This window comes from Parambassis ranga, chromosome 21, assembly GCF_900634625.1.
Source record: "Parambassis ranga chromosome 21, fParRan2.1, whole genome shotgun sequence".
Taxonomy (NCBI): domain Eukaryota; kingdom Metazoa; phylum Chordata; class Actinopteri; family Ambassidae; genus Parambassis; species Parambassis ranga.
Window position 1 is genome coordinate 12,613,291 of NC_041041.1, and position 25,822 is coordinate 12,639,112.

Genomic DNA, 25,822 nt, shown 5'->3' on the forward strand with positions numbered 1-25,822 from the left:
TAGTACTGAAGGTTGAATATGTTTTTTCACCACTGGATAACTTACAGTATTACACTGCACTAATTTGTTGTGGGTTGGTGCCCTTTGTGTTGAAATAATGTTGGAAGGGAAAATAAACATGATGTTCAAATATATTAGTTTCATTTATTTTATTATAAATCACATGCAGTACAGATATTCTCACTGCATTTTAGAAGAATTAATTATGCCGGCTTTATTCAGTAAACAGAAGAAACCCCTAAAATTAATCAAACTTTATTTTGGTTATGTAAACTAATACAGTGTGACTGGAGGACAAAGATTCAAACACATGTATGTAGGTCTATATTTATCTCTCAGGTTAGAGGTTATGTTTGATTTGACACCTGAATTGTCAGATTCTACCGGCCAGATGATGTTTTTTATATTTTTTTTAAACCAAAGTCAAATACATTCAGGGGGCTGAGACGGAAGCTGACTAATGGATTGGAAGTAACAGAGGTTTCTATGACGGGGAGAGTCACCTGGGAGAGAGCTCCTCAGCTCTGCTATATAAGAGACGAGCAGACCAAGAGGGGATCATGAAACCAGAGAGGAAGAAGAAGAAGGAGAAGAAAGGTACCGGTCCACATAGTTTGAATTCAACTCTGCACCAATTGACAGAAAAGAAGCACAGGTGAGAATTTTCGTAATGTTTTTTAAAGTGTGTTTTCAGGACAGCGTATATTTACTGTGTCTCTCTCCGTCTTTGCACAGAGCCTCAAACAATGAACAGTGCTCACTCTTTAGCTGGACTCCTGCTCCTCATCATCATCCAAAGCAGCTGGCAGGTTCCTGACCAGGACACAGACCAGAACTCTGTGTAAGTTATTATTATTATTATATCCTTGTTTTTTGCAATTTCATCACCTTATGTGGCATTAAAGTTGCTGATTTTATTCTGTTCAACTGTCAACTGAAGATAATGAGAAATAAATTAGAAGAAGCTTAGTGTCAGTTTGTCTCGTCTTTGCATACAAACAAGGAGCAGTGTCAGTGATATCCAGATTTGTGAGTACCGTAGTATGGTGTGTATACAGTGGTGTCTCAGGCAGGGTCATGAACAGAGAGCTGAACACTGGTGAAAGTGTGTCCTTCTTTGATCGCACAATGTGTGTTTTTGTTTGTAGGTTCCTGACTGAAAACTCCATGCTCACTGAACCCATCGAGCCCCCAAACATGAAGAGACATTCAGAGGGAACATTTTCCAATGACTACAGTAAATACCTGGAGACAAGAAGAGCACAAGACTTTGTCCAGTGGCTGAAAAACTCAAAAAGGAATGGGTAAGTGCCTTCCTATTTTTGCTCTACTACTAGTATTTCAAAACAAACAGGAGACCGTGATTGTAACTGTGAGGTGTGCTGTGACTTCATCCTCTACAGGGGTCTATTTAGACGCCATGCGGATGGAACCTACACCAGTGATGTCAGCTCCTACCTGCAGGACCAGGCAGCGAAAGAGTTTGTGTCCTGGCTGAAGACTGGCCGAGGCAGAAGGGAATAAAGTCACCCACCACTGAAACAATGCAACAATTCTCACTGACTCTGTTCCATTATGTGTTTCACCGTCTGTAGTTGACTTTTTCTTGTTAATGCTATTTAATCTGCCCTCACAAGAAGCCTTCAGTGGTTGAAGGAAATATTCCTAAAATCCAAAAAGTCACAGTATGTTTGGAATGCATCTTAATCAGAAATACTGTGTGAATTTTTATCATTAATCTTTTTTTTCTCATTTTGGCATCTTTCTTTTTACATAATTTTGTATGTTGCAATCACTTTATTGATTTTAACTGTGAGTCTGCTGATTACGTCTGTAGATAGTCTCAATATTTTTTCTTATTATTCAGAAAAGTCATATTTAGTTTTCAATAAAGAAATGTGTACAATCTCTGAGGTCCCCTCTTTGAGACATAGAATCCAGTGGTGTGGCTTCACATATAGCTATTTTCTGCACAGAACCCACCATTACAATACAATACAACATATGGTTATCTTAATCCATTGGTAAATTGGAACATAAGAGCTGCTGAGCATCCTTATTAAGCATGATTAGGCATCGTGTACCCCTGTTTTGCTGTCTTGTTCTCTTAAATCATTCTGTTCAGAACTCAATAAACACGTCACTCCCGTGGGAGAAGTGTGCTGTGGGATTTCTAGCAGGTAACACAATGATGTGTGTCACTTGTCAGCTGCTCGTTGAAGAAGGATTTCCCACTGATGCTGTGACTGAACACACCAAGGAGGGCTATGCTAAATGAAAGAGGAGAAAATCACGTCAATCAACCTGGTACCAGGCTCATTGGGAACAACGACTAGGTCGACACTCTTGAGTTCCTCCTGGCAATGAGACAAAACAATAATTCACATGAGCCAGCAGCTCGACATGCTTTGGGATGTGCCACCTCTCAGAGCTGTCATCTGCAGCACGTCAAACCATCTGTTGATTACCCACAGAAAACTCTGCCCACTTTTGTCTGTTCTTTGGACAAAGCTATGACAGCTGGGTGTAAAATGGGCATTTGTGCACAGCAGCACGGACATTGGCAGCTGCACATAAGAGCTGATCTAATGTATAACCTGAAAAGAAAAGCTGTACAAATCACTTCATCCTAATCTGGATGATAATTTCACTTCCTGTTAAAGACCAAAAACATTCTAGAGGACTCATCCCACCCTGGCCATTACCTATTTGAACTGATGCCCTCAGGGAAATTACAGATCCATCAAAACACACCCCACCAGATTTCTGAACAGTTATTACCCCAAAGCCATTAATATACTGAACTCTGAACTGAAGTACACCTCCTACTTCAGAATACTAATGTGCAAATGTGCAATGTGCAGTGACAGCAGAGCAATAATGCAGCTGCAGTACTGTTTTCTCTGCATGCAATGGCCTGCCTTAAAGTGTACAAATGTTTAATATTACTATTGCTATTTATTGATTTTAGTAAGACTGATTTTTTGGAGTGTAAGTGTAATCTCTTATTGTATCTTATCAATTATTATAAAAATACATTTTTAATGTTGATTTATTTAGTCTGCTAGATATTTTATAAACATTTTGTTTATTCATTGACATTTAACTCAAAAGTGGGAAAAAATTCTAACTGTGATGTGTGGGCGTTAATTATGGGCGTTACCGCTTTGAGTGACAGGCAGTTGCCGTATCACAGCGCGGGTTTTGTGCTTCCGCCATCGCCTGCCCCATAGACCGTATAGGCCCCCCCTAATCTGCGCTCATGCTCCCAGTAGCCCTACTAGGTACTCCCCCTACCCTCTTTGTCCGTATTTGGTGTTTTGGCGGACTGTGACGCTTTGTCCATAGTTTTTACTGTCATACTGGTTGTATTCCGTTTGGATAAAAGTTGTAATTTATGACTTATGCCACGAGATGGCGGTGCTATCGTATTCCCCTGTGACGGTGACCCGGATGTAGGAAGCCATCTTTTTCCCGGCGGTCATTGGTCTCGTTTCCTGGAAACAGTTGCAGCTAATAAAAGGTAAATATCCTGTTAAAGTGTATCTTTTGTACGTGTAAGTTGTACGTGTTTGACGTACATACGTACGTCAGGTAATATGACGTTTTGTTCGTGAATTTGATTTCGTTTATTGACATAGACAAACCTGTTGTGTTGTAGACTAGCTAATTGGCCTCACCTGTTTAGCCTAACTTTTTGATTTAAGAATCCAACTGCTCTTGTGGAGCCTCTGTCTTAACAGCTTTTCCCACACTGTTTCTTGTTTTTCTAGTTGTGATGCCTCATTTTAAGCGTTTAGCAGCTGTATTTTACAGTAATTTGTACAGTTTTGTGGTGTATACAGTTCAAAATCTGGATACAACAGACTGGAAATGTCAGTGTGCTTTAGTGTGGTTTATTAGAGTTCGTTTGCAAAGATTGTTTGCTTTTATTTCTTTTAAACGGCTTATTTATTTACGTATTTTCAGGTTAGTAATATTGTACTGTAGACAAGAGAACTCACAGCACCACAATGTCAGAAAATGCCAGCAAAAAGACACAACGCTGTAATACAGCCTCTCTATTGGCCACCATAAATATTTTCTCCAGAAATTAATACTGCTAGATGTTTTAGGAGCCATTTGGTTGAAATTCTTTAAGTTGCCAATCTACATTCATCTCTTTGCTTTCTTGTGTTTCTTGTGTTTATATGTTCTCTGATAGAATATATAAATGACGTAATGACAAGCAAGAATGCTTATAGAAATTTATTGATTTTAGAACATCAACAAGCTATACAGTAAAACTGGTAAGTATTTTTAAAAATGAACCCATCTTCATTGCAATATTCAGAAATGCAAGAATGCAGAATGATTATCAAGGATAAATGCTTTTGATAGTAAATCATAATTTATCAGAAACAAACATTAAAACACAATTAGGAACATCTGAATAAAATTTACATTTACAATATATTTAAAACACTGAGACAAAGGCAAAATACTGTAAGTCTGTTAGGTTGTGACACAGTTGAGCAAAAACATATTTATTTTATTGCACAAATAAAATATAATAAGGTAAATTATATAAATAGAGTATTGCCATTTTGACAGAAAGGGCTATTGCTTTTGGTTCTTTAGACTCTTTAACTCTTTATCACTCCTGCCTGGCAATCACATTCAAAATAAATATTTTCCTTACATAAATATATATTAGAATTGTGTGCTTTTTTAGTTCAGTATAACAATACGGTATCTGAAATTTAAAAAGTACAGTTTGACATTGATGACACTGAAAGCAGAAAATTTTTGACATAACACTGTAATTCATTTACACACAAGGGCTAAAGTTGAAGGATTGGTAATCTGCAGCACACAATGCAGATTTGTTTACACACACACACAGAAGGAGCAGTGACAAATACTCACAACACTGCCCACACTGTCCTCCATCTTCTCCATCTGACATTTGTCATCTTGCACTCTTGATTTTTTTGTAGAAATTCTGTTAGCGGTGTGGATAAATTAGAGAATCAAAAGAGAGAAGACAGACTTATGAGTAGAACATAGTATGCTTATAGAACTGTTGCAACTGTTTAGACTGGATGTCTTTATTGGGTCAGGATAGGGTGACTGGTATGTGTAGAGGTACTACCTGCAAAATATACTTCAAGTATCAAAACTTAAAGAACTCATTCTGTTGAATCATCCCCTTAATTATACAATGGTATTGAATCTATAGTGTAATGAAGCTTGCTGTGATGCTGACAGGTCCTCATTAAAAGACATAATTGTATGAAATAATTCAATTATAGAGTGTAAACGTGTGCTTCAAAAGTGCTGGTAGGTGGTACTTTCTTTCCCTTGGGCAGAGGCAGCCCAGGTGTTTCCCTCTGGTTCCAGTCTGCTTTTCATGCTAAGCTAAAGCAAGTAGCAGCTTTCTGCCTTATATCTCTAATTTTACTGCATAGATTAAGATTTAAGAAAACCTTTATTGGCCCACAATAGAGAAATTGTGTGTGTGTGTACGTTATTGGAATTATTATTCAGAAACATTAGTCAAATTAGTTGCCAGTGGGTTATTGAATGAAAGAGATGCAAAGTCATTTTAAGTGACCAGTCTTACCATATTATTTTGTGATCTTCAGTCTTTCTTAAATGTCTTAACTGTTGGCATTCCAAGTGTTTCCAAAAGAGCCTTTTGACATTTCATCTGTAATATTGATGATGGGTATTCCTCTGTTAAAACAGAAGCCAGCAAATCACAAATTAGCATATTTTGTATAATAAAAAAACATTACACAAATAAGTGGTTTACTGTCGGAGCTTCAATAACTTACTTATACCCCTCTAACGGCACTTGCACTACTTGTTCATCTTCTGCTAGAATACTCTCTTCCTCTTCCTTAAGGTTGGATAAAAGTAGTTATAACAATCCAGTTTAGATGCATGTGAATATTAATAAAATTAGTGATGCAATATTGTATCATTTGTGTATGCAAGCACCTCTTCTGCATCCTCAAGCTTCTTTTTCTTGCTTTCTGGCATGAGGTCATCCAGCCAGCTCAGCTCTCTCTTGGTGAAGATACAGTCCATTAACTTCCTGATAAACACCAGAGCCAGCACCTGGAGCATAGAAAATCAAAGGCACTAAATTAACAACAAAATCCTGGAGGATCATGTAAGGAAGTGGAGGCTGAGTTGGTGGATGGATCTAAACTAACTGGAGTGATGTAGCAAGAAAGATTGTTATATTTTTTTTTATCATATGAATGTATGATGATAGATATCACTTTTTTGCTGTTTTATTTATAATTAAAAATAATTGTGTTTTTGGTTAGATGAAATGTAAGTGTGGTAAGTGCAATGACCACGGTCTACCTACTATTAACCAGTTATTTTCTTTGCTTCTAAAGAATCAGTGTGTTGGATTTAGTGGAAACAAGTGGTGAAGTTGCAGACTGCAACAAACTGATAACTTTATCAGCTTTATGTTGTTAGCTAAGGTATACGTCCTTTGCATGTTTAATAACTGGACTCTTTACTCACCATCATAGGGAACACTATGGCAGCCCTAGAAGTCTTGATGATCCAGAGCAGAGCCAAACAGCTGAGCTGAATGATGGTGAAGAGGTGCACCTTCCTTAGGGGTACGTGTCGTAAGTAAATGAAGTCTGGCTGATGTTTAGCTGGCATACCAAACAATGTGAGACGATCATAAAACTGCAAAGGATAAATGAGAAATAATGAAGTAAGAATGATTCAGATAACGTTACAACACACAGTAATGTGCTGCTCCATTTTGGTTTTAGTCAGACATATGATGTACACTTGCCGTTTTAACTTTTGTAGTATATCGGTTTTGGGTGATTGAAGAAGTCAGCATTGTCTTTTAGTGTTTTTGTTGTCTTTCGCTACCTTGGTTTTTAGTTGTTATCCCCCAAGAAGGTCAATAAGGACATGGTCAAAGACCCATTTAAGCTGCTATATGCCATTTTCATTTCATTCATTAATTTCTCAAAAACATAAATTTCTGATTGGTGTAATCTAAAATATTGCCCCTATGTGTTTGTCTGAACATGCTAATGGAGATATGCACTTCTTGTTGTAGCAGACTGCACAATATTTTTCCAACATTTGTAAGATTGGAATGTAAAAATAGTAAACATAAATATTTTACCTGAATCCCTCTTAGTGAAGATGCTCCCATGTAAAGAAATACTCCATACAACACAGGCATAGGGATGAACTGAAAAACAACAAGAGGTATATTTCAAATAGCGTACATTAAAAGTACTGAGATATTAGCTGAATCGTTGCTGTCCCACCTTAAGCACTGATGTCATGAACACGGAGCAGCCCATGAGGGTGAAGATCATGAGGCCGGTAAAGCGTTGCTCTCTGATGCCGAGGAACTTGGGCTGCTCCCCAGGTGCTGAGCACTCTGACTCTAGTTTCAGACTGTTGACATGGGTGATGGAAAGGACGGTGGCTGCTACAAACCATGGCAGGCCCATCAGAGAGCACACTCCCAGCATCACCCCTACCATGAAAAGATCCAGATGGTATCCACAGCCTTTCTGGAGGGGGAGGAGTCACCAGAAATTCACATTCAGAAATTTTAATAAAATTCAGCAAGATGACCTGCAGTCAAAACTGGAAAGTACCTTGAGTTTGTGTTCCTTTCTGTTGATGATGACAGCTGTGATCTGCTGGTCCATGAAGATGAGAATGGTACAAAGCAGGGCTGGGAGCACTGTTATAACTGCAGTCCACCAAGGGTTCGGACCCAGCGGGTTAATGAACCAACCCCTGTCATCTCGGGTTGGCTGACAATGGGATAGTTTCATTAGTGGCTTAAGGGCAAATGATGCCTAAGGAATATGGTTATAGTGTTTTCAGTTCATTCAAAAATCTGCCTGTCTGTAATTCAAATACCTCCTCCACTATCTAATACTGAATGTATTCATAGTTATGATACAAGGTTTGAAGATGAAGATGTCAAATTTATAGGCACGAAGACAATTCTAAAATGTATGTGATTTGAAAGCAAGGTTTCAGCAGACCATTTGTCTAAAATAGTGTTTTAAAAGCACCTTAGTTTTGGTGTGTACAGCCTCCACTCTCATAAAAACCTATGTGGCCTATGCTTATTGTCTTTCATTGAATTTTAGATAAAGAAGCTCTTGTAAATATTTTTCTTTGCCAGTGCTATTCTCTAGTCACCCTAAATGGAGCAACTCGTGGTGTAGGCATTTGTCCTGTCATTGATGATTAACAGGCCTGTGCATATGAGCATAAATTTATAATCTTCTTAGTGCCAGCTGTAGTACATTTGAAGGAATTTTGTACTGTAAAGTCTCTTTATCAGCCACTTGATCTGACTAACAGAGTGCTGAAGCTTTTAGAAACTTTTTGAATGTATTTTGACATTGAAACTGTGGATTTTGTCAGCCCTTCCATTAAGCTGTAATAGGGCATATCCTTGTAGCCTGGACAAGAGCAACAGCAAATGATAACTCCTTCATATACATATGGACAAACAAGTATTCACTTGTGTTTACTAGTCCTTCTGATGTATGTTTTGTGGCTCACCTTAAACACACTGGGAACCTTTAGTTTTGGAGAGGGGATCCCTAAAGCGTAGTCGATCAACACCATAGTGAAGATGGTGAAGAAAACGGCAAAGTCACTGATGATGGACCTTACCTAAAAAACAAGAAGCAAATCATGCAGTACTCATGATTAACCACTAGAGTGTACCACAGCACTATGCTAGCAAAGCTGTGCTAAGAAGCGAGAGAACCTTTGTCTTCATATTTCACTCATGATGACATGTTAAAGAGAGGTGTACTGTACCTTTGTGGGGAAATAACTGCTGAACTTGAACTCTTTGAGGAAAGCGGACATGAAGACCGTGGAAAAGAAGAGAATGACACACCAGAAAAGAACATCAGGAACGTAGGGTCCATGAGGACCACAGGCACTGCCCACGAACTCCCCTTGCTTTTCAATGCAGTCCTGCAGGGAGCAAGAGGGCAGCATAAATCAGTCTTATAATAGCTATACGCCAGCATTAGGTTCGCCAGGCTCTAGGTTTCAACAAACAGGATTTATGAGCTTCCGTTTCCACAAAAAAACTTAGTAAGTCAGTACAAAAAAATGTGCTTTTATAGTGATTTGCAGTGCAGTTTGTGTAATCCAATATAATCCAGCCCACATGCCCTTAATCTCTTCTATTCATTCCCTCCATCTGGAAGAGCTTGCCACTTTAAGGTAAAAAACATAGATGTATTATTTTTTTTCCTTACTGTCAATAATTCTATCAATTGTATGTATAAAAAAAAAAAGCTTCCATCGCACACCAGCTCTTTTTTTTTTGTTAATGTTCAATCGTACCTTGACCTCCAGTGCTTCCCAGTAGATCTCTGAAGCAGTGATGTTGTTGATCTCCCAGTACTTCAGGGTGGCATTGGTGGGGTCAGAAGGCTCAACACATGAACATCTGTGACAGTGCAGGAACATCTGCATGACTTAATAACCCTTTATCTGTTGGAAATGTGCTTTACCTCCAAGAAATATACTTAGCAATTATTCCTTCTTACGTCAAACAGTACACAGAGCGTGAACCACTTACGAGTACACTGTGAGTTTGTCCAGGTTGTTGTTCTTGTTGAAAGGGTAGTGTTCTCCTAGGTGCACAAGCTTCTCCAAGGCCTCATAGATGAAGATTATACAGATGAGGGAGGCAAAGGCTTCCTCTGTAAAACGTGTGATGTAGCATACAAGGGAACTGGCATCTGTAGCCACCAGTAGGATGCAGAGAAAAGCTGTCCACAGGCCAATGCAGGTTCTCAATGACAAATAGGACAAACCATACTCCCTGTGAGGAGATTAAAGAGTGGCACTTCAGTGTTTGTAATGTTGTTTTCCTAATGAAATGACAGTTAATTTATGTATGCATACTTGCAGAATTTGAACAGTATCTTTTCAAACACAAGCACCGGCCCTGTACTCCCTAAGATGGTGAGTGGCTGCCCAGCAAACAGGGAATAGGCTATTCCAGTCAGTGAGGCTCCAAACAGTGACTCAATTGCACTCTGGAAGATGGAAAAGGACAAATAATTTAACAATATCCAAATATTTTAAAAATCAGTTTCCATATTCACTGTTAAATCTTTTCAGAGTTAATGAAGTAAATGATTAGTGCAGTTCTCAGGAGAATTAGAGGTAAAGGCAGAGAATTTACTATGCGTCCTTCAGTTGCCTCGCCCAGTAGTCCTCCAAAGGTGATGACAGGGGACATGCAGGCACAGTACAGGAATAAGAAAGAGGCGACACATTGCAAACTAATGGCATCGGTGTAGTCAGACAGGTAGTGAGGGGCTTTGCGCTTTATGTCTAGAAAAAGACCACCAAACCACCTGAGGAGAAAAAAAAAGAAAGTTGTCATATCAGCGTCAATCACAATATGCTCCATTACCCTACCTACTGTTCAACCCTTGTGTGGTCGGTCCCTATGGTGGAAAAGTCTAGCTGAACATGTAGAACTGGAGATACTGTAGGATGTTTCTATGGAAACCTCTTAATGACTGCAACTACAGACCAAGTTTTCCCAGAAATAGCCAGTCAGCATTTCAGTATGCTTTAGGTTCCAGCATAGTGTCTTGATTTTAAGACAGTTTCTGCACATTTTAGAAAACATAGGAAGATTATATGTATTGACAAATGGCAAAACATATTGTTGTGCCAATGCTAAGATATGTATGTTTTGTTTTGCTTTTTTCTGTACTTAGAACAGAATATTAGTGGTATTGTATAAAAAAAATGAACGTTTGCAAAATACCACACACATTGTATTCATTATATTTAACTGCACTTCTTGCTTCCTATACAAAATATATATACAAAATACATACAAAATATGTTATGTTACAGATGTATCTATCACCCCTCATACTGCTGATCAAAACCAAAATATCTGCATGTGTGACTTACTTTCCAGTACGCTGCAGTTCAGGACCTCCATGGCCATCAGGCTCTTCTTCCTCTTCCCCCTCCACTAATCCATTTGCTAAAATATTACTTTTCTTCCTCTTCTCCTGTTTAATAAACAATTGTCAGGTTATATAATAAACACCCTTGCCAGGTTATATAAGTAGAGATAAAAAAGGCTAGCACTAACCTGAGAAGGTACATTTTTGGGTGGCTCTATCCGTATGGTTGGGTCCCATTCTCCTGGAGGCAGGACAGTCACTTGATCAAGGAATTCATCAATTCCAGCTATCAGATCATTTCTGTCTTTAGCTTTATAGGCAACATCATGGAAAACCTGGAAACAGAGAAAGTCTCTCATTGAGTGTGGTGCAATGTATGCAGCTCTGTAAGTGAGTTCACAAAACCTGGTCTTTAAGGTTCAAGTTTGTTTGTGCTCAAAAAGTCAGTCACATTTGTGCATGCATCTCAGGCACGCCCAGTAAAAATACAAAACAAATCAGCATATTTGTCAAAAGACCTGAAGGTGAGAGGCTGAGTAAATTCACTTTTAAGTGCACTTAAAGCTGTCCAACATCTCAGACTAAATTAACCACTAAATTACACTGTACACACTCCACATCGACAGGACTAAGTTTTTATTGTATTGAAGTAGATCTGTTTTTCACAGTCATGATGGATGAAAACCTAAATTCAGGCCAAAATGAAGAACATGATGGGCTGACTAATCGGCAAAGGCACATCATAAAAAGCTCTGAGCTGTGCTTCACGCTGAGAAATGTTCCCTCACTTTGGGAATTTGTTGAGTTCTGTGTGCTGTGCTGTGAATTTATGCAAAGTGCCTGCAAAAATCTGAGTCTGACATCTGGTCAACATTTAAACCAATCCACACAGACCCAAAAACATTTTCTGATCAGATTAATCCTTTGGGATAAAAACAAGTACAGTAGAAAGTGCTCCTTAGTGAAATCTTACCTCATCTGTCATAAGTGTTGCAATAGACCTTCCAATCTCATGATACTGTGGAGCTCGACCCATGGGCCCTAAAAGAATGAAAAGAAACCTAAAGGCAAAAACATGTTTTGATTAACTGTCAAATCAAATGCAAATTAGATATGATATACAGTAGCTTCTAATTTTAAGAAAACGTGTGTAGTATGTATATCAGCCTGCAGTAACCTTGTGGCGATTGGGACTTCAGCCAGTCCGCTGAGCAGGACTGCAGGTGACAGACGGACAAACGCCACCACTGGCTTGTTCAGAAACTCCAACTCTCCCACTAACACATTACATGCCTCTGCACCTGTGGGGATCTTCTTCATGAAATGAAGATCTATCTGAAATCATAAATATGATCATCTTAATGCTTTCCTGTTAACTGAAATGGAAAGTTTACCTTAAAAATACTCATATTTTTCCTGTGGTCTGTTTTTATCCAATAGTCAACTCAGACCACAACAATCTAAATGGATAAATAGTACTGATGGTACCACACAGACATGATCATTTGATTCTGGGGCAAACCATACCTTGAACAACAATATGGCTCTCAAAAAATGAATCATTGTTGTGCTACTCCTGATGTTAAGCCCTAGTTTAAGGAATTTAACTGGCTTTTGAAAAAATATAGTCACGCTGTGCAGTTTGCGAATCACAGGATGCAACAAATAAAGTCACAGATGTATATGAAATACTCCAAAATACTAGACATGAAATTGATGTGTTGCATAATGACATAAAAGAGAGTATCATTTATTTCCCACAAATAGTGTATAAAAGCTGACACTGACTGTGAAAGTAATCCTCTTTGAAACGCAATGCTTTCTGCGCTTTGATAAAATTGTACAGGAAATTCAGGAATATTAAGTGGTGATTTTTCAGTGATAATTATGTGGAGATGACAAGGCTGGAGTGTTGTCTGTTCATTCATGGGCTTCATATGTCCCATCAAAAAGAACCGCTCTTATGGGTCATCACTTAGAGTAAAATTGATCTAATTTTTAAACATTTAGAGAGAAAACATTACCTGCATTATGTGTAAATTATGCAACACTTACAAAAACATGTATATTGCTCATTCATTTTAATGGTTCTTAAATGTACTTCTCAGTAAATAGGAATTTTAATATTAACCTGAACAAAACATAAAACTCATATACATTATGCAAAAGGTTTTAACAAGGATTTTATTTTTGTCTACACTGTGTGTGGTGGTGATCATCATCTGTAGGGAAGGACTTTTGTATACTTAACATGGTTATAATCCTAATCCCTTACTAAATGTCCTATCCATTAAAAATACCAACAACAATGTCCGATTCATTGTTCGAAGCACACCATTAAATAACAGTCTGCTCATGCTCGCCAGACATGACATACTTTTTGCATATGGACTACTGGCAATATGGCGATGGCACATCCGGTTGCAGTGGCCCCTCCCTGGTTGCTCCATCAAAAACATATAAGTAAAGTAATGTAAATATGTCCTCAAATTCTACTAGACATGATAAGAAGATTGTTCTAATAAATTCCAATAAATGCACTGCGAGAGTTTGAGCTCCTGCTCCAAGCAGCTTTGGGGGGAGAGGAGAGCATCTTAGCCTTACAGGGCTGTATGGAAACCACAGACTGGAATGTCTTCAGAGGGGCCACTACCCTCAATGAACACATAGATCTACCAGAATAGACACATGGATTACATCAAAAAGTGTATAGATGACGTAAAACCTATAAAGATAATCACTGTGCACTCAAACCAGGAACCATGGATGACAGGAGAGCGACACTCCTGAGCCAAAGTCAACAACAAGGATCAAAGACAACTTTGTTAAACAGGGATCCAAGACATCTGTAGCAGGAAGTCCAAACCATTACAGACTACCTTGGGCCAAGGTGGTTGTCTGCAGCCATCAGAAAGGCTTGGGCAGGTCCCTCCTAGCCTGAGCCCCACTAACTGTTTTGCTGCTCTGTCTGATGGCAGGTGAAGCCCTCCAGCTTCCTTTCCCGAAACAGACGACCTCTAACCCAACCCGCACACTTGATGAGCACAACTTAAGTGCCTCCTCTCTACCTGGATCAGTGTCTATGGCAATTAGGTCACTCTCAGCCAAGAGTGGAGAATCTGATCAGAACAGAGAAGAGCCCTTCCAGAAGCATTCTCAACCATCACAGCGGAGTTTGACTTCCTCTTAACGGCACAGGATCTTGAAAAACGTGAAACATTCATTTCAAATGATTTAGCTGTTTCGTGTCAGCAAATACTCAGCATGCCATTCAGCTTGTGCCACACGACTGACTATTTACACTACACACAATTAGAGTTGGGCAATATTGGCAAAAAAATTAATCATGATTAATCGTGGCATTTGGCCGATAACGATTAATTTCTGAAATGATACTGACAAAACGTAGGTATAAACGTAACAACTAAATTCAGCTGAGTGGAATTCTTTATCTGCTGGAGGAGACTTTGCTGTAATTGGAAGACATACACATGTGGTACTCTCAATCACTGTGCTATAAACCATATCTTTACTCAAAATAAAGATATGACTTCTTTATTTTCTATTTACCTGCTACCCCTGGGTGAGATGTATGCCGCCACAATGTCAATTTCCATTTTTATGCCGATGACACACAGCTTTATCTGTCTTTAAATCACTATGACCCTGGCCACATGAATAATCTCAATCACTGCATCTCTGACCTCAAAAGCTGGATAGCACAAAACATTTTACTAAATATGGATAACACTGAGGTCATTATTGGGTCAGACTCTGCACGAAATGGTTAGTCTCAACATGTAGAGTCTGTCAGATAATGTATCCAGCAGCTGTAGAAATCTGGGGGTTATTTCTGATCTGAATCTGGAAAGCCACATCAAGCCTATTGTTAAATACTGTAAATACGTGGGCTATCAAGCATAACACCACTCTTTCCAGATATGATATTGAAACAGTGATTCATACATTTATATATTACTGCCTAGACTACTGCAACTCCCTCTACACATGCCTACCACAAGCTTCAGTTAGTCCAGAATGCTGGATCCAGACTCCTCACTCCTTAAACGAAAAAAGGGAGAGCATGTCACACCTGATTCAGTCTCTCTGCACTGGCTCCCAGTTAGTTTTAGAATTGATTTTAATGCTGATTTTAAAAGCACAGTGGGGGTGGCTCCTGGATATATTTATGATCTACTTGTGCCCTGTGTGACTGGTCACAACCTAAAACCTTCAGGCTGAAGATGGGCCTTCTCTGTTATGGCCCCAAAACTATGGAACAATCTTTCTGAGGAGATCAGACTGGCAGAGTCTCTATCTGCTTTTAAATCCCTTTTAAAGACATACTTTTATAAGCGTGCTTTTAATAGTGCCAGATTTTTATTGACTGATTATGTTTAATCTTGCTTTATCTTGTTTTTATTTTTGAACGTTTATGATTTTAGATTTTATTGAGAGTTTATTTTTATTATTATTATTACTTATGTAATATGTACATATGTCCCAGCAGTGTGTATGCAAAATAGTGTATAAACTTGTATCACTTTTATTTTACACAGAATCAGGTTTTTCTATTTGCGTTAAAACTAATCCTCTTAAAATAAAAATGGCAACAGAAGAGATTTTACCTTCTCTGTTTTCCCATAGCAGATAGATGATTATAAATAGCAATGATCTGCAAAGTTGTACAGGAGGAAGCTAGCTCTTATACAGAGTTTTAGTTCACAAACTTTTTCTGGAGCTTTAAAGACTGCTGGATATAAATAATTTGGCAGAAACAACTTACACATCATTCAGTGTTACCTGGTCTATCTAACTGTTTGAAGAATTTCACCTGAGTAGGTCGCTCACTTGGTAGCACTTTGACCAGCAAGTGTTCAACTACTTGTAAATTTCAGAGTAAACATTGCAGACAGAATGTTAATGAATGTATTCTGATCATAAAATCTTTTTTAAATTTATCAGGCACATAATTTGAAAAACATGTATATCCTACCTTGCTGAAGTCGACCGAACTGTTCTCTCTGCTGATGTCCCCTTTGCCATCTGTACCTGCTAACTGACACTGGGAGGATGTCATCTGACCTAAAAAGGCCAAACCAGGTCATTATGAACCACAGTATATAGCATTGTAGTTATCAAAAAGTTAAAAAGGGTAGGGTCAAAAATTAACTGAACTAACAACCTTTACAGTAGTGTCTAATATGTTTAAAACGCAGATCAGAGATTGTTACTTTGATGAAATGCAACACTAGATAAATAAAACTCTGGTGTTCATCAGAAATGATTTGACAGATAGTTTGTTACATTTTGAAGCTAATTTTGTCATGTGGCTTTCAGGCGTTCAGAAGCCCATAATATGTAGTTGGCAAAGATGTATAATGCTCCCAGTTACAAGTCTGTTCAGAACTAAATTTAGCCCAGATTACAACCTAATAGTTCTGGTACCAGATAAAACTTGCATACAAACTTTTAAACCCATTTCTTTATATCATCTTCTGTTCTTGTCCTTTCTATATTCACTTCTTACTAATGTGTTTGCAATGATTTTTTTTTTAAATATAAGATATAAGCTAAGGTAAAGGCCAGTCTCCATATAAATCAGCAGCTGTCCACTGCAGGTGGGTGGTGGAAATACAGAAATATGCACTTAAACATGCTCTTACATAAATTATGGCATAATAGTCCAGTTTTCAAGTTTCAGCATATTCAACAGTGCTGTTTAAGTGCCATGAAGTGGTATTTTATTAGTGAGTCAACAAAAAATTACGTCAAACATAAACATAATATATTCATCTTAAAAAACAATTTAGGCTCTTGGCCAACAGTGAATAATGTCCTTAATGTGTGCACAACCAGTAATGTTCATAAAGCTGTAGTTCAGTTTTGCTATGCTTTTCTCTGTATATGTTGATATGCATCCTCATGCAGTCATGCGGGTTGAGAAAGGACCTTGCTAATTCTGGCAGACAAGATTGGTATAGCTAGGAAGTTGCCTTCTTACATGTTTTCAAACAATCCAGTAATGTAGTGGTTCCCTCTTCACTGTATTTTAACTGCTGTGACTTCCTTTTAATACTTAAAGGCCCTGAAGACAGGAATGTTGTCCAATTTCTTTACATAGCAACTCCAATGAGCTTTTATCACAACTCTGTACTTTTTCTCACCATTCTTGTCTAGGTGGAGCTCTGAGCTCCTTCGACCCATGTCAGCAATGGAGCGCACGATCGGCAGCCTTTTGGCCAGCTTCTTCTGGTTCTGGTGATGATGCTGTTTCAGCAGCGTTTCCCTCACTTTCTGTCTGAGCTGATCTCCAAGTGGTGAGTACAACTCTTGATGGTCTAAGACCATATCTGAGGTAGACAAACACAAGCTGTTGGCATTCAGGGTTCACTCAGGAGATTTTTATCAAGAAAGTTTCGATAGGAAATTAATGCACCAAACAAATATAGCAGCCTTAAGACAGTTACCTGCAATCTCTTCAATAGTATTTGCCCTCATATCGAGCAGCACAGTGCTGTTGATAATGCAGCTGCGCAGTTCAAACAGACTGTGTAGAGACAGCGTGGCTACGTAGGGTTTACTCCATCGCTCTCCTCCATCCTCCACATCCTCTTCAAACTTTAGCCACCTGAAACAGGAGTTAGAGACGTTTGTCAGGTAAGGTTGGCAGACAGCCAACCATCTGTTCTAGCTTCAGTAAAGACATACATACACTCACAGTTCTTCTCTCCTCACATTAAGCACTCTCTCAGTTTACTTATTTACTCTGTCCCTTTATTGCCTTTCATCAGGATAGCACTGTAAATAAAATATGTCTGATATCACCTCTAAATTGAAAACCATTAATTTCACACATTTAAGTTGTGTGATAAGTAAAGTCTGCATCTTTATCATTACTGACAATTATCCATAAAGGGAATAAAAACGCAATTACCAAATGTAATGAAAACACACAACTACAGTTCTCATTGGAATAAGTGGGATCACAGGCATGGCTGAGCTTTCCGAAATGACATGTGTATTTTGACTCTTCACCAGTGCGATAGTGACATGGGAGTCAGCAGTACCTGGCACTTTCCCTCCACTCAGAATCCTCTCCATCCCGTACACAGATCTCATCCATCTCTGTGAAGAGGTCATGAGGGATGTGCTCTTCATCATCATCCTCGGTCCCCAGCAAAAACTGGACTCTCTGGGAGGGAGTGTCTGAGGAAAGAGTGTAACAAATGGAACAGGTCATACCAAATATTAGTTTGGCATTAATGCATGGGAGTCCATGACTAGGACCTTGTACCATAGACAGGAGATTCTCTCCCCTCCACCAAAGGAAGGATCCGCTCCCTGCTCCTCCTGCTGTGTTTGTTTCCATGGTGACGGTGCCTGCGATGGCTGCGGTGCTTGGTGCTGCCCAAGGGAACGTGGACCCCAATGTAGAGAGTCCTGTGGCCTGGGGACACATCCCACAGAGGATCAACATCAGTGTGCCCATGTGTGTCTGTGTGTGTGTGTGTTTGCTTTCAGAAGCTTTACAGATAATCATGATTTCACTGATCATGGTTAAGCACTACGTCTCTGTGTTACTCCATTAAGCTTCATCATGTGTCTCTAAGAGTACAGATAATATGTAATCATATAATGCCTATACTGCTGCTGTGTACCACGCAGTGTTGAGCATTAACTTAATGTAGCCTTTTGTGTTACACAAAGAAACATTATCACCATTCATTTTTGCTATTACAATATAAGATTGACATTAAGTAAGCCTGTAAACAATATAATGAAACAAATATCAAGACTTAGTCTCGTTAAGAAGTCAATATATTTAATATATTCTATATATTATATCTATATTATCTATATATTATATATCTATATTCTATGATGAGCTTTAAAACTGTCTAGTGTTATTGAGGCGATGCAGACGTGAGTAAAGACATTAACTTGGATTGAATAAACACTTGTGTAATGTTTTTTTTAAGCAGCAATGTTTACAAGGAGGTCAGGCATTATAAATATCATGAGTTCAATTTTCTGTTCATTTAAATCAAGAAATTCTGACTTTGACATTGTCTAGGCATTGAGTCAGCCAAAGGGCTCTTTGAATTTGAAAGTATGTATTTTAATAATATAGTTCTGGTGTAGAACCTATAACTACTTCAGAGTACACACTACAAACTACACACAATAAGATGTTGCAGTTGCTATACGTCATATGGAATCTGTTCTTGTGTGTAAACCCCCTGCGCTTACACACAAATACATGGCCTGTGACCTTAATTAAGGTATAGTCCTTGTTAATGTATGGCTTCTTTCCACCTTCTACATTTTATATAGAATTTGGTATGTGTGTTCCAGGTATGAAGCAGTATGACAGAGACGAGGCAACAGAGAAAGAGGAAAGAGCATGTCTCATCAGCCCACTCAGCTCACTGCAGTTTGACATGAGGATTCAGGTACACACAGTACAGTACTCTCCAGAATGACTGGCATGGCTATTTCAAGATGCTGGGTATGTGAAGACACAAGTAATATCCTACAAAAAAAGCATGCAAAGATGTTTCAAATATAGTGTGTCTCACTTTCTTAAATTAACTGGGAAACCTTATCTGGGGTCTCTTAGTGTTACATTCTTTAAAGAAATAGTTTCTTCCAACTGTACTTACATCCCAAATGAATTTTGTGTTTTGCAGCAGTGACATAATGCAAGGCAGCATAATTCTAGTTACCGAGTACCAAAGGTTTTACACATTATTTACATAACATAGGATTTGTGCAACTCCCTTTCATTGATTTATGGGATGCTATGCTGTCTGTCAGAAATTGTGGCTCATAAGCCGGAAGGCTAAAAAAACTGGATTGATGAATTGTTGATTATCTCTTAGTATTATAAAAACATATAAATAAGCAAATCCAAATATCAAAAAACTAGGCCCATCCCAGCTTTCATAGCCATGACATTTGTAAAAACATTTTTAATTCATTTCCAGGATCTCTTCTTTGAGTTCTTTCTATGTACTGTAGAATAATGGCACAGACAAAACAGACAGCAACACACGTTATATACTCTCTTACACTAACCCAATATCATGACCATGATCCTCTTGTAGGATTAAGGTAATTAGTGAAACATTTTGAAATACTTTGCTATCTACTTTCACAGAAAATTGTAAAGCTGCGAGTTATAAGATTGTGTAGTTGCATGGTCTTTGTTTTGATTGTTTGTGTTTTTCAGTATGAAATTACTGATGCAAACTCAGCTCACCCACAGTTTCTGCCTCCCACTCTGCTCTTATCTCTTTAAAAACTGTCAAGAGAAAAGCAGCAGTTGTAAGGACAGAGTAGGCGGACTCAGCTGCAGCAGCCGCTCACTGCTGCCTTATGCTTTTAGCATTCAATTAGCTTCCCTCCAGGTATAGTACCTTCGAGATCTTCCTGCTCAAAGTTGGTTCTCTGTTCAGACCTTGTTCCTCCCCTGTCCAATACCGCCTCGTCATCATTCCTCTGTTTGACACACACAGACACATGTTTGTTATCATACACGTTATTCTAGAAACAAACATTATTATACCAGAAACATATTTTGCAGTATACTAATAAACCCTGCAAATGCAACAACATGAATATAAAATGTTTGTTGACTTAGTGTCCCCTCACAGTTGAGGGCATTATGAACAAACACATTATCCCAGTGAATAAAGCAGTTGCCGTGGAAACTAATTGCACGTCTTATCTTGAAAAGGGAAAGTGTATCATCTTCGTCCAAACAGAAAGCTTTTCATTATCGGAACAATAAAGTCCCCACCTACAATTAAACTTCTGTTCAAGATGCAGTGACTTGTTCTGCTGTCTTAAAGGGACCCCAGCTAAAATAGTAAATCTCAGCTTGGCTTCATTGGTTGTTAACACATCCATCTTCTAGCACAGTTAGTTATCCATGCAGCCTGCTCCCTGTTCATTTGCTAGCAAAGGTCCACCAAAGGATGCATTCTGCATCACCTGGTTACTGCTCAAACTGCAAATCATATTGCTGCAAAGGAGGTGAATTGCTGTATGTGAGTGGAGCTGGTAATGGTGCAGTGGTGCAGAGCTGCTTTGTACTGGACTGTCTACAAGGCATTCTTTTTAGTTTACAAAGGATTCATAACATACACAAATAGTTTTTGAATAAACTGCTATAATAGATTAATATGCTGTGCTTTACCTTATACAAGAGTAAATTTACTATTCTGCTTGCAAAACAATGGATTTACGGAACATGGATTTTGTTGATAAAACTCAGATCTCTGAGAAAACCAGCAGTCTGTGGTGTGAATGCTGGCCTGCTTATGTAATACATGTGAGAGAATGATGAGAGTGAGGAGGTGGTGAGAGGGTATCACTAAAACCAGCAGACATTTCATTCCACACAATGATACAAACTCAACACCAGCTTGTACGTGTTTTATAAACCCTCCTCAGCTGAATGAGATATTATAAAAGATTCATTATAGCTCTCAAGCTTTAGATGAATGCTGAATATGAATACAGAGCAGAGCAGCCTCAAACACTGAACACTGAAGAAGGGACAAGGTGACACAACCAGCATGTTAGGATGTATGAAGAGGCTGGAGTGAGGTCACTGTCCATGACTGCAGTTTTTCAGTCTGTAAAATAGTGTGTGAGCAGCATGTCGCTGTTGTAGCTGCAGGAGGTGGAGCTACTGTCATTATACCTCTTGTCCATTTACTGAAATAAAACCATGTGCGAAGTTGGAGTAAAAAAAAAGCCATTAACAAGTCATAGGCATCTAAGTGTGAGTGTGACAACACTTCGCTCTTTATAGGATGTCAGATTAACAGTGTTGTGTTTTAAGCGCTTGCTAAATTATCCACGGTGTAAAACATTACTCTTAATGTCTAGTAAATCAGATAAAGGAAGTGAAGCAGAGTATTCCCGTATGACATAGAAGAATGAACATCTGCAAATGCGTTATAAAACTTTGATTGTGACATCCTTTATCTTACGTTAGATGAGAAAATTGTTGGAAAATTGATACTTCTGTAATATATATGCTGGAAACAGCTCTTCTGGCACTTTCTACCAGTACCTCTTAATCTCACTAATTCCTGTCTTACACAGTGTTTAATTTGCAGCCAAGCCTAAGTGTTAATACAACAATCAATGCAGTTTTACAGTGAGGTGTTGACGAGTTGGACATGGGAAGCAGACATGAAATAATAAAAACAAAATGCAGCATTACTACTACAAACAATACCTGATGTTAGTAAATAAAGCTGATACCTAGATGCTTACTAATCATAATCATAATGCTGTACTATGCTAGTGTTGACTAGTGCTGCAGTCACCTGGACTTAAGAATTAAACTTATTTGACACTGTCATTTACTGTAAATCCAAGAAGCAATGGCTGGGGTGGGAAATACAAACATGCAACTGCTGCACAGAGTCCTGCAGTTCTGTCTACTTGCAATCACAGACTTAAAGCACTTATTACTGTCTGTATTTTTATCTCGAAAGCCCTATACTGGCCTCTTCCTGAGATATTGACCATTAGTTGACCATCAAGGCATTATCATAATGAAGGACGCTGCTGTTCACAGCTGCAGTGACACATGGGCTGGCAAGGCCATGAGGCCGATGCTGATAATCTGTCTACACATACACAAGCCAAGGATCAACATCCCTGCCCAGATTAAACTGCCAGGATCTGTTATTAAAACACCACCCACATTAGCCCATATTAAATCTTCACTGTGCTTCCAGTCAACGTTAGCATCCTAAAATAATAATTTTAATGTCTAGAAATAGAAGCCTACCTCGAGCCCTCGGAAAACAAAGCCGAGGATTGTCTATCAAACCATATGAACAGACTCACACACAAAACTGTGTTGTATTTACACTGTTTTTCTTGCGATTTAAATGGGTTTACTGGGCAAGGAGATAACAGTGACAGACTGATATACTATTTTCAGACATCCTAGAAAGAAGCTGAGATCTGATTAGGAGAAGATCGGATTAATAAACAAAGCTGAAGTGTTAACACAACATGTACTTTTGTAAGGGTGGGGGTATTTGCAGACTTATTTTAATACATTTTATATTAGCAGAACAAAAAAAAACACATAAAACAATCATCAAAGTTATGAAATAATAAAATGCAGATGCAAGTATAGTAGCCAATTTACTTAACCAAGCCTCTGACTGCTCCATGCCCCACCCACAACACACAAACACACACACACACATAAGGCTGCTTTTCAGCTAAAGGATGAGCCACTACACAGCAGACTGGCAAAGCTACCCAGCTGAAGTGACATGGCAGGATGTGGCACATTCTTGGATCTGATCCCTACAGATGGCTGGGGCAATTTTCAAACCGTAATCGGTGGCAGCAATATCATTAACTGCCCAGGCTTTCATGTGGCACAAAATGTACTGTAATCCTTCAATGCCTCCGTGTTAAACTTCCTGTAAGAGAACACACTTTTTTTTTTAACCAAGCTGCTATTTAAGTTGTTTTTTAAGTTTTGAGCCACCCTAAAATTATCCAAAACTTTAATGCATCAGCTTTGTTAGTGTTTTGTATTGTATACACTCAGAACTACAGATATCACCTCCATAACTCCACACACTACGAAGCTACAGGTTAATAAAACACATGCAGTATCCTTGAATGTGTCATCATGTAAAAATACTCCAAGTCAAGCTTTTGCCCTACCTGATTGCTGAAGGACCAAGGAGCCTCTAAGTTTTCAGAATACATGAGCTGCCCCTGCGTCTTCTGCTCTGTGATCTGTGCAGTGCCGTCTAAATGCTGAGCTCTGAGCAAACTCCGGCTGCCCCGCTTCACACCATGTCTGATACAGGCTGATGCCCTTCTGTTGTGTCAAACAACTGTAATTTATGATTGAGCATCTATCAACAGTGCCACCACTCTCTCACTATGAGATTACAGCAGTGACATCATCACTGCTTCTCAGTAGCAACTAATCAAAGGCTTTTCTCACTCTCTCTCATGTGAAGGTATTCTACCACAGATTACAGGATACATACCCTTAAATGGGTTTTGTAATATTTAATTATAATAAACTATAAACTACAGCCTTTTGTAGTTTATTTTCAAACTATCAATAGATTGTTCATACAGTAATGCTAGAAGAAGTCTAACCACAGCAGTTTTGTCAGGCAAAAATGACAAAAGACCCACTGTTTAAAAGTTTCCAGACATCTAGGTACTCATTATTGCTATGGGACACAAATACATTGTGCATCACACATATATGTAACACGTCACCGCTCTCCTCTCGCTGGTCTGTCTGTTAGCCAGACTCACATTTTAAGCTAGTTAAGTAGCTAGTCTGCAATCTAGGTAGCTTGCTTGGGAGCAGTTTGAACAGCAAACGTTCAACAAAACTACAACTACTCTTACATTTCAGCATATAGACTAATAGTTCTAATACTGTATGTAACTGTGGCTTGATTATAACCTAAATATGTATCTCTGTTAGGCCTTGCATTACTCCCTTTCACTTCTTTGTTGTGTCAAATCAAACCAGTAAAATATATTGTTCTGCTAATATACACTACCAAGTCCTAATTGAATTATTTTTAGCATGGTGGAAGTTTAAAATCTTTGGAATAACTCACCAAACTTCTGCGACCAACAGAACACCCAAAGGAAGAATTGACCTGAAAGGCAATTAATCACTGCTTGAGTTCAACAGGAAAGTCACAGATGTTATTAAGAAACCATCAAAAATCCACATTCAGATGCGCTTACATAAAAGATTAACTAGATTCTTAACTGTCCAGTGAGTTTAAAGGTCAGGCTGTGACCTTACATTTGAAAATCCAAAGCTCTTAAAGTAGTTTTAGAGCAAGGAAAGTCTCATCCTTCAGCCAAATGGGAAAATCTTTTTTTGGTATAAACAGCTGGTGGATAATGACAACAAATCTCCAAAAATGATCAGCAAAGGCCAGGGGCTCTCCTGTCTCTGAAAACAGCCCCTGATGACACTTTATCTTTTTTCCATATGGAATAATTTCTCTAAAACTATAAATAAAACCTGTATATCTGTTTATCATAGTGCAGTCTGTAAGTACAGTATATGAGAGCTGCCTCAGTTTGTAATATTTTACTTAAACGTGGCACATGGTATGTCACATATATTTACATAATATGATGGTACAGGGTCACTTCAGTCTGAATTTTCTCCATGTATTGGACATCTGTCATTTACCATATATAAAATTGTATTGCAGCATTGCATATTAAAGTAATTGGATTCCCCTGAGTCACTCATTGTGTTACTCTGCAAAAGAACCAGGGAAAGTCTCACTCAAAAAGTGAAGTTAGGTCTAAAGCTCTAAGCTGACGAATCAAAGTCATTCATTGGAGCTCTAAGTGAAGAGTTTCAGGTAACTGCTCAATTACTTCACCTGAGATGTAAATCAGATGCAGCATCTTTAGGCTACATATTTACATTTGTCTCCACACAGCACATATATATAATCTTAAAAATATTCAGCAGATAATTTGTCCTATAAGAGAACGGTTACCGATGGCAGCAGCGGCTCTATCTGAGCCCCCTGATCCGTGGATTCCATCCTCCTCTCTCAGCAAGTTCACCGTTAACAGAGAGCTGCAGCAGTGTGCTATAATCCCAGCAGGTGTAACAGCGACTGAGCCACCACTCAGCGGTCACTCACATGTTTATCTTTGTCGGGCTGTAGCTTGCTGGTGATTAGTATCAAATGATGGAAACATGCGCAAAGAACGCAGACACGTCACTCCTCTAATGTTTGGATTCAGACGCATGAGATAAAGAGTATGGTTTCTCTCCG

The 25,822-nt window shown here is 38.6% G+C and overlaps 2 protein-coding genes across 6 annotated transcripts; one reads left to right on the top strand and one right to left on the bottom strand.

The window, feature by feature from the left end:
- Window positions 1–567: 567 nt before the first annotated feature.
- gcgb (glucagon b) lies at window positions 568–1,908 on the top strand. The gene is made up of 4 exons (XM_028393916.1): window positions 568–655; window positions 736–841; window positions 1,149–1,304; window positions 1,404–1,908. The coding sequence occupies exons 2-4, from the start codon at window positions 747–749 to the stop codon at window positions 1,522–1,524; spliced, it is 372 nt and encodes a 123-aa protein (XP_028249717.1). The 5' UTR covers window positions 568–655; window positions 736–746; the 3' UTR covers window positions 1,525–1,908.
- A 3,680-nt stretch (window positions 1,909–5,588) lies between these two features.
- On the bottom strand, window positions 5,589–25,585 carry slc4a10b (solute carrier family 4 member 10b). 5 transcript variants are annotated; one of them, XM_028394499.1, is made up of 25 exons: window positions 25,538–25,585; window positions 24,626–24,667; window positions 20,399–20,480; window positions 18,274–18,426; window positions 18,047–18,185; window positions 17,447–17,607; window positions 17,144–17,329; window positions 15,973–16,061; window positions 12,154–12,311; window positions 11,950–12,037; window positions 11,165–11,311; window positions 10,978–11,081; window positions 10,229–10,403; window positions 9,946–10,079; window positions 9,617–9,862; window positions 9,379–9,484; window positions 8,839–9,000; window positions 8,575–8,688; window positions 7,647–7,808; window positions 7,308–7,559; window positions 7,160–7,228; window positions 6,529–6,702; window positions 5,986–6,105; window positions 5,820–5,884; window positions 5,589–5,718 (listed from the first exon to the last, which is right to left on the bottom strand). In XM_028394499.1, exons 1-25 carry the CDS (start codon window positions 25,583–25,585, stop codon window positions 5,643–5,645), a joined length of 3,252 nt encoding a protein of 1,083 aa, XP_028250300.1. In that variant the 3' UTR covers window positions 5,589–5,642. The 5 variants fall into 5 exon arrangements, with proteins under 5 accessions (XP_028250300.1, XP_028250302.1, XP_028250303.1 ...); XM_028394501.1 differs by lacking the exon at window positions 24,626–24,667 and adding an exon at window positions 23,674–23,696 and having other exon boundaries at window positions 18,047–18,191; window positions 18,271–18,426; window positions 20,399–20,478; window positions 25,532–25,585; XM_028394502.1 differs by lacking the exon at window positions 24,626–24,667 and adding an exon at window positions 24,268–24,290 and having other exon boundaries at window positions 20,399–20,478; window positions 25,532–25,585.
- Between the last annotated feature and the right edge of the window lie 237 nt (window positions 25,586–25,822).